The sequence below is a fragment of the Saccopteryx leptura genome, chromosome X, assembly GCF_036850995.1.
Source record: "Saccopteryx leptura isolate mSacLep1 chromosome X, mSacLep1_pri_phased_curated, whole genome shotgun sequence".
Taxonomy (NCBI): domain Eukaryota; kingdom Metazoa; phylum Chordata; class Mammalia; order Chiroptera; family Emballonuridae; genus Saccopteryx; species Saccopteryx leptura.
The window spans coordinates 112,242,734-112,255,086 of record NC_089516.1 but is presented as its reverse complement, the minus strand read 5'-3'; the positions used below and the strand labels follow the sequence as shown (position 1 = coordinate 112,255,086).

At 36.7% G+C, this 12,353-nt stretch overlaps 1 protein-coding gene across 2 annotated transcripts; it reads right to left on the bottom strand.

Moving 5' to 3' along the window:
- Positions 1–1,648: 1,648 nt before the first annotated feature.
- On the bottom strand, positions 1,649–11,109 carry MCTS1 (MCTS1 re-initiation and release factor). Of its 2 annotated transcripts, none has more exons than XM_066356578.1 (6): positions 10,878–11,109; positions 9,448–9,600; positions 8,610–8,707; positions 4,499–4,632; positions 2,610–2,677; positions 1,649–1,851 (listed from the first exon to the last, which is right to left on the bottom strand). In XM_066356578.1, exons 1-6 carry the CDS (start codon positions 10,886–10,888, stop codon positions 1,770–1,772), a joined length of 546 nt encoding a protein of 181 aa, XP_066212675.1. In that variant the 5' UTR covers positions 10,889–11,109; the 3' UTR covers positions 1,649–1,769. The 2 variants fall into 2 exon arrangements, with proteins under 2 accessions (XP_066212675.1, XP_066212674.1); XM_066356577.1 differs by lacking the exon at positions 10,878–11,109 and adding an exon at positions 10,255–10,391.
- Between the last annotated feature and the right edge of the window lie 1,244 nt (positions 11,110–12,353).

Genomic DNA, 12,353 nt, shown 5'->3' with positions numbered 1-12,353 from the left:
AGGGCACTAAGTGAATGGAACCTACAGCTGACTCAGCTTATCTGTTTATAGGCTGGAGAGGGGCATGAACACAAGTTGAGTTAGTTTACAGTGAAATGATCAACAAAATCCAGAATGTGGAAGGAAACTCGACAAGACAAAAACAACTAAACTTCTTAAATAAAGAGGAAAAGAGGAGGGGAAACTTATAGATTAAAAGAGATTTAAATAAATAACCAAATACAATAAATGGACCTTGTCTGGTACCTATCTGAAGAAAACCAACAGTTAAAATAAAGACAAGCCTGACCAGGCAGTGACACAGTGGATAGAGCATCAGACTGGGATGCGGAGGACCCAGGTTCGAGACCCTGAGGTCGCCAGCTTGAGCGCGGGCTCATCTGGTTTGAGCAAAGCTCACCAGCTTGGACCCAAGGTCAGTGGCTCGAGCAAGGGGTTACTCAGTCTGCTGAAGGCCCGCAGTCATGGCACATATGAGAAAGCAATCAATGAATAACTAAGGTGTCGCAACGAAAAACTGATGATTGATGCTTCTCATCTCTCTCCGTTCCTGTCTGTCTGTCCCTATCTATCCCTCTCTCTGACTCTCTCTGTTTCTGTAAAAAAAAGAAAAAAGAGAGAGAGACAAGACCATTTGTCACATATTTGGACACAGTTCAGATATTGGATCATATTAATAAAGTTAAATTTTTATATGTGGTGATGATATTTTGGTCATGTTTTTTAAAAAAGAAAATCATTTATCTTTTCAAGCTACATATTAAAGTAATTATGGAAAAAATGAAATATCTGAGATTTCCTTCAATATAACCAGGGAGTGGGATGGGAAGGTATAAGGGAGCTATGGATGAAATAAGATTGGCCATGAATTGAAGCGAGGTGACAGATACAGACAAGATCCATTATACAATTCTCCCCACACTTTTGATATATGTTTGGAATTTCCCATAATGAAAAGTTTAAAAACAACAAACAACACACACACACAAAAAGAAGGTGCACTTCTAGGTGTCCTGGAATAGCGTAAAATTCCCAGTCTAGCTTCCAGCCTCATGAAGTTGTCAGATTCTCCAGGAGGTCAGCCATATGATGGCAAGTTCATTTATCAAGTCCTGCCCTTCAGCTTACATCATTAGCCAAAGAAAGGACACAAAGTTGTCTGAGTTTGGTTACTTAGCAGATACTTTTTAATGTCCAAGTTTGTTACTATCCATTTTTTTTTGACAGAGACAGAATCAGAGAGATGGACAGATAGGGACAGACAGACAGGAAGGGAAAGAGATGAGAAGCATCAGTTCTTCGTTGTGGCACCTTAGTTGTTCATGGATTGCTTTCTCATATGTGCCTTGACCGGGGTGGGGGGGGGGAGGCTACAGTAGAGCAAAGGACCCCTTGCTCAAGCCAGTGAACTTGGCCTTCAAAGCCAGCAACCACGGGGTCATGTCTATGATCCCAAGCTCAAGCTGGGGAGCACTTGCTCAAGCCAGATGAGCCCACACTCAAGCCTGTGACCTCGGGGTTTTGAATCTGGGTCCTCCACGTCCCAGTCCAACACTCTCCCCACTGTGCCACCACCTGGTCAGGCTGTTACTACCCAATTTTAATTTGAGTTTAAGAAAAACTACAATAATTTTTGAAGCTAACAGAATTTGACCATCTGTTGAATTTATTCAGCATAACAGAGGTATTATCTTCATGCTGTCACACACAGACACAAACACAGGTACAGCACAACATTCATATTAGCACAAGTGCATTCCTTCCGAGCCTCATTTATACGTCTTCATATGCCACAGCCCATCATTTAAATAATGGATATTTTCAATGCCAATTCCTTTGTTGACTTTCTCACTGTAGAAGGAAAGAAGTACAGAAATATATTATTAAGCATTTTATAGGCTTACTCATGGTAAGTATAATTCAAAGTGCACTGCTATTTTGCAATTATTGAACTACAGGCAGGAATTTAATTTATATTACACTCACATTACTGTATAGATAAACTACATTACTCTGGGGCAGTTCATGTCTTAAAGTGAGTCTAGTGATCTAACTAGTGGGTCTACAGAAACAGAATAATAATGTACCCCCATATCAGAACATCAAAGTATTACAGTTAACCCTGAAACAAAATTCACTAGGAATAATGTGGCCTTCAATTGAGTTGCAAAGTTTTTAAATATATTGATATTATATTTTTAATATTTCCTTAATATTCTCTAATACCAGGTCAAAATATAAGAAAAATACTGTGTGGTGCCAAACTATGTCACTGTTTTAAGAATTAGTAGTAAAATATCTTTCTCTCCACTCAGTTTAAATCATACTAAATAAAAAAATTGCTAAAATGCCACATACATACATATAAAATAACTGTATTGGCACACAGGTTATTTTCAGAGTGCTTAAGAAAGAATGAGACCCTGGGGATAAAATAGGTTTCACTGGCTTTCCAAGTTTTAGGAAAAATCAGAAATGAGGCTTCCATGCTTACATATAGTATTTGTAAGATGTGGTATGAATGAGAGCAAATTTCAACTGTAATTCTGATACTTCCTGCGTAGGTTACCCATATCTCAAAAGCTAAGGGGGCCTAATGTGAGACTTACATATCTTCTGCAGACATCTTCATGACTCCGACACACAGAGCATGCTGCTTCCCTTCTGCCATGATGGCCTGAAAACATACAGCTAAGAACTATTTATCCAAATGCCTTGGGGGCTCGGTGTCAAATAATGACCACAATACCAGTTAAGCCACTTTGAATTCATCTTAATTCCTCACCTATACCATTACCAGCTTGAGGGAAGGGACCTAGCAGAGTCTATGGGCACACTGTGAATACTCAATAATTGCTAAATGTTAACACTATAACCCTATGCCAACAAAACTAGAATAAGTCATACAAAAAAGGAAATGAAATATCTTGTACATAAATATTAAAAACTGTGAAGTAGATATCAATTATTCTAGTGTGTTAATCACTGAGTGGTGGTCTTATGTAAAAGACACAGTAAACCAATAATTATATCTCCAATGTATATTTAAGAACCCAGTTTGACAACCTTTCTAGAACAACCAGAATATCCTTAGTTATCATTTGAAACATCTAGGATTATTAAACACTGAAGTACATATTTTAAAAGTAAAAGTTCAAGGATACATAGTACCTCTCAGAACTAGCTTTCCAATGTTCTAAAAGTTTATGATTATTTAAAAATAAAAATTAATTTGGAAGCAAAGTCTAGGTACTAGAAATATTTCCCAGTTAAAGGAACTCCAGACTATATACCAGCAAATAAGTTAATTCTTACAGAACAGTTTTCTGCATTGATTCTCAATTCACTCATTCATTCATTCATTCACTAACTCATTCAACATTCCACACATATGTGAGTAACTATTATGTGACCACTATCTATATCAGTACAAATGGTTCCTAAGATATAAACATACAACTTATACTACCCCTTATACACAAATGCCACAACAGAGGACAGCCTCTTTTTGAGTACAGGACAGATTCTTAAACCCATTCCAATAGCCTTCTCACTCTACAGTGACTTCCCCATTCCCACCACGTATGGTTCCTTTTCTCAACTTGAGGCAAATAGCCACTTTATCTATGACAAAGCAGATGTTCTCCTGTCCAGACTAGTTGGCAAAAACCTAAGTAACCTAGAAAATAGCTGAAACAGCACCACAGAAATGGAAATAATGCAGAATTGTTCAGCTACATCATGAGTTGAATAGGTCATTAAGAACTATCTGGAACTTTAGCATTTTTCTCTTTGACTAATCATGTTCTGAGGCTCAAATGACCAACTTAAAATGAACTTTAAAATAAAAGTTGGGGGCCCTGGCCAGGTAGCTCAGGTAGTAAGAGCATCATCCTAATACACTAAGGTTGTGGGTTCGATCCTCAGTCAGGTCACATACAAGAATCAACCAATGAATGAATAAATACGTGGAACAACAAATCACTATTTCTCTCTCTCTAAAATCAATCAATCAATCAAATAAAAATATATAAAAATTGGGAATTGCCAATATTTCTCACTACCCACTTCTAACACTCGACCTGGTACCTAAGTTCTTTTCCCTTTTGATTGCTTTTATTACAATGTATCTAGGTAAGTCAAAAATAAAAGTAGCAAGCTGATGTCCAACGAAGTGACACAATCATATCAGATATATTCTCTCCATTAATAACCAAGAGTTTTATATTGTGTCCTGAATCTAATAACATTGGGCCCTAACTGGGCAGAAATGCAGCTGGGACTTTTTTATTACCTGTTCTCATTTAACTTCTGAGGTGGGTCACAATTTAGTTTCAAGAAATAATTTCACTTCCCACATCTTCAAATGTAATCTGAAAGGCATGATATAGTAGTAACAGTAACCTCCAAAAAGTACATCTAATGTTCCCTTGGATGATAGATCTTTCAGTAATGACATGAATACGTTTTTTCAACAGTTACAGCCTGGGAAGGATACAACAATGGTATCTACTGCAGCAGGGTAAAGTTTAGCTCCAGGAGAAGTTAAGCCTGGACACATGATATTTGCACCACTGAGTACAAATTTGATGGCTCCTTTATCAACCTGCTGGTGTGGCAGGATAAAGGGATCTAGAAGAAAGGAAATACATTGTATAAATTAATAAGACTAATAACTAGGAAAAAAAGACAAAGGATATGAACGAATATTTCTCAAAATTACAGTACTCTGACAGACGCAAAATAAAACTGAAATACCATCCTTCACTTACCAAATTGGTAAATATTTATAAGAAAAGTAATTTCTAGTGCTAGCAAGAGTGAAGGAAAACTGACATTCCCGTATACTGTTAGAAGGCTTACAAATGGATACAACCTTTCTTTAGGACTACTTGGCAACATGTATCAACAGCCTTGAAAAGGTTCAAGCTCTCTGACCCAGTATTTCTACTTCTGAGACTTTATCCTAAGGAAAAATGAGATATGTACAATATATTTAGGTAGAAATATATTCATTGCAGCACTAATGTTCATAAAAGAAATAAACTGGAACCAACTTAAATGTCCAACAATAAAGCATGAGATAAATGACTTAAGGGTTATCTACAATATCTATGTAATAGAGCCATATCTTTGAAGAATACATAATACCTTGGGAAATATTCATAATATAATGTTAAGAGGAAAAGCAGAAGACAAAATTCCCGAAACTCTCGGTGGGTGCTGGGAGTTGGCGGGAGAGGGAGAACAGAGGGATGAGCAGGTGGAGCATAGAGGATATTTAGAGCAGTGAAACTATTCCGTATGAAACTTTAACAGTGGACATTATTCATCTGGAAAAACCCACAGAATGTACAACACACACACACAAATTAACCATAATGTAAACTATGAACTTGGGTATTAAAACCATATCAATATTGGTTCATCAACTATAATAAATGTATCACATCAATGCCTGATATGAATAACAAGGAAAGGACGGGAAATAAGTAATATGGGAACTGCTTGCTTCTATTCAGTTTTTCTGTAAACATAAAACTGCTCTAAAAAAGAACTATTAATTTCTAAGTTTATATAACAGAGAGCCCAATTTTAAAAGGAAAAATACACACATACACACACACACACACACACACACACACAAATAATTGGATGGAAGTACACATATATATCAACAATGGTTACGTCTAACTCAGGAATACAGGTGATTTTTTCAAATCTCTAGAATGAACACATATTTCTTTTGTAATTTTTTAAAACAATATTTGTGTATGTATGTCTATGAATAATTCATAACCTAACAATTAAATGACCCCTGGAGGATTTAAAACAATGCCTTGGGGAAAAAAATTTTAGGCCACTCAGGGTTCTGTAGGAATAATTACAACAATAATTGGTAAAACTTATTCACTTTAATGTTTTACCACTGGCCCTCCCACTCATCAGATAACAAGTCTTTTTCCTACCAAGACTACAGAGTAATTTAAACATGACTCCAAGTTAATTTAAACAACTTACTGATAAAAAGGAACCTGAATGAATACATTTACTATTCATAAGCCATAACATGTTTTCTAGATCTCCATCCTCATTAATAGCTGCCTTTTAGTAATGATGATGATGATGATGATGATGATGATAAGTGATACTGGTGGACACTGTTGAATCTATTGCTATATAATTATAACAGCTATCATATATTGAGCACTTACTACGTACCAGGCATTGTATTAGGTACATTACATATCTTACCTCAATTAATTCTTACAACCCTGGAAATGTAATAAACAACTATGTCCATGTTAAAAAGAGTGCGAGACCTGACAAAAGTTACATGCACTGGGAATTGAACCCAGGTCTACCAACTCCAAGTTCATGCTTTCAACCACCGTATTATCCTGCTTCTTGCACAAGAATAACTTTAAGATGTTCGAAAAGGTTGGTTCCCAGAAAGATACTACTAAATAGGAACATCTTTTTTTTTCCAACTTATTAAGAAAATGCTAAACGTATGGGAAAACTGGAAGAACAGTTCAGTGAACTCCTAGACACTATCCACTGAGATTCAACAACTGTTCATTTATACTTTGCTATATTTGCTTTATCTCTTTCTTTTTAAACACATATTTTTCCTCTATTTTAAATTTTGAACATAATGCTTCACCATAACAAGCACATACCCCTTAAGAATAGTCATTGTCCTACATAGCCACAATACTATTATCATACCTAAAAATTTAACAGCAGTTCTACAAGATCATCTTATAACCAAATTATATGCACATTTCCCCCAATAGTCCCAAAAAAGTCTTTTTTTTTTTTTACAGAGACAGAGAGAGAGTCAGAGAGACGGATAGACAGGGAAAGACAGACAGGAATGAAGAGAGATGAGAAGCATCAATCATCAGTTTTTCGTTGTGACACCTTAGTTGTTCATTGATTGCTTTCTCATATGTGCCTTGACCATGGGCCTTCAGCAGACCGAGTAACCCCTTGCTCCAGCCAGCGACCTCGGGTCCAAACTGGTGAGCTTTGCTCAAACCAGATGAGCCCATGCTCAAGCTGGCGACCTCGGGGTCTTGAACCTGGGTCCTCCGCATCCCAGTCCAACGCTCTATCCACTGCACCACCGCCTGGTCAGGCCCAAGAAAGTCTTTATATCTTTTTTGGAGGGAGGAGGAAGGCTTGAATTTTGTTTGTTTTTCAAGCCAGGATCCAATCTAGATTCATGGAATGCATTTGATTGTTTTGTCTCTGTTCTCTTTTAGTTGAGTAGAAATCATTGTCATTAAAATGTCTTAATGTCACCAAAATATTTTTATTTTAAGCTTTTCCCCATTGCATCAGGACTCAATGTCTATGTATCACAGTTTTTTAACTTGGTAAAATCAATATTTAATCAAATAATTATGAATATTCCTTTATAAATATTAAAATGCTTCACCTTTTTAAAGACTTGCTCAACAGCTTTACTACTCCAGACCTTTGCTTCACCAATTTACAATTTATCTCCTCTTATAAAAAATCAAACAAGTGAATTAAGTCACCAATGCCATCTACAGAACCCTCCAGTCACTCCCTTCCTTTCTGTCTCTAGGCTAGAAAGCCAGACATACATACTGGTTTAAAAAGGTGAAATTTTACTTCATAGTTAACACTTCTTAGGCACTGAGATTGTATCTTCCTTTGGATTTTCTTCTGTAATGTACTCAATCTAGCAACGTGCAAACGTAAGCACATAATAAACATTATCTTGTTTCGTAACACCTGAACCTGTCACTCAACTAACAATAACTGACTCTATCAATTAGACAATTCTTTCCCTTATATAAAATTATTTTTATGAGGCAGATCTAGATATAAATTTAAAAGAAAACACAGCACTTATCACAGTTTGTGAATATATACTTGTGTAATTACCTAATTGTTGTCTATTCTCCCAAACAGACTGTTAGTTTCATAGCCATGTCTATCTTTGCTTCTCATCTTATTCTCAGTACCTAGCTCAGTGCATGGAACAAGTAAGTTCAATAAATATTTGTTGCCTTACCAGGCGGTGGCACAGTGGATAGAGCGTCGGACTGGGATGCGGAGGACCCAGGTTCAAGACCCTGAGGTCGCCAGCTTGAGCGTGGGCTCATCTGGTTTGAGCAAAAGCTCACCAGCTTGGACCCAAGGTCACTGGATGGAGCAAGGGTTTTCTCAGTCTGCTGAAGGTCCATGGTCAAGGCGCATATGAGAAAGTAATCAATGAACAACTAAGGTGCCACAACGAAAAACTGATGATTGATGCTTCTCATCTCTCTTCGTTCCTGTCTGTCTGTCCCTGTCTATCCCTCCCTCTGACTCTCTCTCTCTGTATCCGTAAAATAAATAAATAAATATTTATTTATTTATTGAATAAATGAATGAATATTTGTTCTTGGACTTTTTGGAATGCATGAGAGAATGTGCATTTTTTCAGATTTAACACAAGATGGGAATTCATTTTACTTTTATATTTCAAATTCTCTAGTACTAATAAATAAGTTAATAACCAAAAGTCACTTTCAGCTCCTTTTGTGTCTTTCCATATCCCCAAATACATATTTCCTAACAAGACTTACATTTGTGAAGTAATCTTAGGGTTGGATAAAAAGGCCCTTCTCTTTGTCTAAAAAATAGTAACTCTCCATTTACTGTAAGGATCTCTATATGTTCATGGCTGTAAGACAAATGTCACAAAGTACCAAGTTAGGTATTTTCTTTCAAAAATAATATGCCAAAGAGCATTTAAACAATGTACAATATGAAATATGCATAAACAGAATTTTTTTTAAATTTCAATAAAGATAGGTAATCCTGGCTGGGTGGCTCCATTGTTTAGAGCATTGTCCCAATATGCCAAGGTTGCAGCTTTGATCCCCAGTCAGGGCACATACAAGAAGCAACCAAAGAATGCACAAATAAGTGGAATAACAAGTTGATGTGGCTGGCTCTCTCTCAGTCTTTCTCTTTCAAATCAGTAAATAAAAATTTTAAGATTTTAAAAAGATCCAAGCAAAAAGAGATTGTTAAAATGTTTTACCTATACCACTCCAGTAGAGAAAAAATAAAAAATATGTGAGCTGTTACAATCAATTTTATTTCACCTGTCATTATTTTAATTTCATTGTTAGATTTCAATGAAACAAATATCTAAAGTAAAAACTAAAATAAATTAAATTCAACTCTAAATAAAATCATTTAACTGATAAAACAACCAATACATAAATCCACACTTTTTACAAACATAGAAAACACCTGAAAATATAAATACTGCTTAGTATTTGTTATTCTATTTATCTACTCTCATAATCTATCAATGGTTAATGTGAAAATAATTCCATTTCATGAGTGCAATCTAATCATATGATATTCATCTACTTACTCTACACTTTACATAGAGAAAAAATAAAAACTTACCATCGTACTATTTTGACAGGATCTTTCTTAGGCATAATTTGATTAAGCCATGGTTCAATACCTGGAAATTGCTCTATCAATTGGTTCTTAATACCCTTTATAACTGAGGTTTTCAACTGGATGCAATTGGACACATTTTCTTTTTCATCGAATCTGCAAAATGATTTTTGCAAGTAAAAAAAAGGCATTTCTCTATGCAATATGCAGATGATGTATTATACGACTGCACAGATGAAACCTGTATATTTTTATTAACCAATGTTACCACAATATATTCAATAAAAATTATTTTAAAAATGCATTTCTAAGTAGATATATCAGAACAGCTAAAGGTAGTGTTTTAATTACTCATTTATTCCCAAGCAAGTATTTAGATGTTTAAAATAATAATGATATAAATTGTTTTAAAAATACCATTTACCCTTTATTGTATCCAGCAACAACCAACATCTTATTACAATATTAAAATAAACTGTCACACATACACAAGTAGCAGGGGGGAGGATATGAGACATATTTTACATTATAATGTATAATCAACTACGCAAATGCCTTTTCTGGAGAATCTTATTCTTCCCTACCCAGGAAGAAACACAGATTCCACCTATATCAAAACCTATGTGAATAAATGAAAGCAAAGCAAACCAAAAGAGCCCTCAAGCCCTGAGGCACAGAAGACCAACATAAAAATAACACAGAAAATCGGTTTCTGCTAGGCTATGTAATCTACTAAAAAAATTTTTATAAGTGATGAGATTTGTAAAATCCCTATTTATTCTTGCTCAAAATGTCATGAAGAAAACCCACCTTCCTTTGCCCATGTTCCCCCTTTGTTTTTTGCGTCTACCAAATCTGGAAGGCAAACCCACTAGGTAGGTTCCCAAGGAGTTTTTTCTTCCTTACACTGAAAAGCCTATGGGACAATCACGCTGTTTTCAAGACAAGGTTAATCTGACAGCTAGGCAATCGGCATGACAGCCCGCTTGCTTCCTGTCACCCAGACTCCCTCACTCCCATGACCCAGGAAGTCAAGCCTTCCCTTATTCAGTTCATAACTAATAAACATATGGCAGTGAGTGCAGTGCTTGCCTCTTAGCTAAAGAAGATATACCCCTAAATCACAGTGCAAGGATGTGATTGGTAGAACCCTAGAAATGGAGATAGGATTGCGAGAGGGGGCAAAAGAAAAAGAGGGGTGAGGATAAAGAAAATAAAGGTGGGAGAACTGAAACCCGACTGAGGATTAGGGATAGAAAGCTTTAAAAAAGTGTTGTAAATTGGAGTGAGAGCAAAGGACTATAGAAAACCTTAGGGAGTAAGGATGGCAGGGGCGGAGAAGAGAGAAAGAGGATCTTAGCTCTCGCCCTCTTCTCCACCCCCACCCCCACCACCTTTGTGAGCAGCGGACGGAGGCCACAGCGTGTCCTTACTTCTTGAACATGATCCAAGGTGAAGGGGGCGACGATAGGGAAGGGCCCAGAATGGGGGAAAAATTGAATTAGCAAGGGTCCGACAGATCCCCTTACACGAGGAAGGCCGGCACTGACAGGCGGAGCTGTGGTCGTTCTCCGGAAAGAGAGACCGAGAGCTGTACTTTACGGTTCTCAGTGAAATTTGACTACTTCCGCCCCTCTGAACACGTCGGCGCTTTTGCCATCCCTTTTTGGGCAACCGATTGCTCTCCAGAGCAAGTAATTGAAAGGGCGGGACTTGAGAAGGAAGAAGAAATACAGTGTACAGTAATCATTTTAGTTGCAGGAAAAGAAGAAGGGAGGGGGCGGAGAAATCAAGCAAAGCAGCAGGTCTTACAGTTGCGTCATTACGGCTTCCTCAAAGGATCAAGATCCTTCCCTGTTTCGTTGCGATCTGCTATTAACCGAAAGAAATTTTTAGTGGGAAAGGTTTTTTGTTCCCCGACACAAAGAATGGATTAGTGTTTAACGACCAGCATAAACTCAGGCTAGCCTTATAGTCCCATGTAAATGTACTCGTGGGCTTGTCAACTTTAGCAAATAAAAATATGGGATATCCAGTTAAATTTGAATTTCACATAAACAATGAATATAATTTAAAGTATAACTGTATAAATGTAATATTTGGGACAAACTTATGCTAAATAATTTTTCTTAACTTAATTGAATAGGAATAGGGCATCCTGCATTTCAATCTGGCAACTACATTCACTGCCATAGAATTATCCAGTAGATTACCATCCCCTGTCTCACCCCCTTACCTTTAAATTGAGCTATAAATCAAGACAGATAATTTCCTTGAATGATAAATAGCCCGTAGGTGAGCAATAGAAGACTAATCTAAGAGATAACAGCTAAAGAAACAGGTTTTACTTATATAATTTTTAAAAGTAGAGCGAATCATGGGTTTTGATCAGCAAAGAAAGCATAGAAAAACACAAAACTTAAACAGACACTACCCCGGGCGTTTGGATAGATGTGCCTTGACCTGTAAAACAAATACACCAGTCCCTCCAAGGAGAAAAAACTATAGTTATCTATTGGGAAAGTGAACACTTGGAGCAATCATAACAAATGCCACTATGTATTTGAATTGTGTAACTAACTCCCCTTGCCTTGATACTATGGTTGCAACAATCTTCTGATTAAAATTTAGTTCCCCATAAATATCAGTCTGGAAAGAACTTTCTACTTTCAAATCAAATCTCGTGAACAATTGTTTGTCTTTGTAAATTAATACATTGGCATTCTAGTTTACACATTGGGCTCTTGTGAACATCCTTGTCGTGACTTAGCATTTCCAGCATCAATCAACTGGGGGACCTTTAGAATAGAGTTTATGAACAAGCAAAACTGAAGCCCAGACCCTATGCTGCAGTTAGTGCTACAGCAGCAAGCTTGTTGCCAAATAGCTTTCCTCCCCTGGCAACTCTC

Coding starts and splice junctions, on each gene's coding strand:
- MCTS1 (XM_066356577.1), bottom strand. Junction 2,678..4,498: donor CTGCAGTAGATACCATTGTT/GTATCCTTCCCA, acceptor GTATGTTTTCAG/GCCATCATGGCAGAAGGGAA. Junction 1,852..2,609: donor AAGATGTCTGCAGAAGATAT/GTAAGTCTCACA, acceptor TTCCTTCTACAG/TGAGAAAGTCAACAAAGGAA.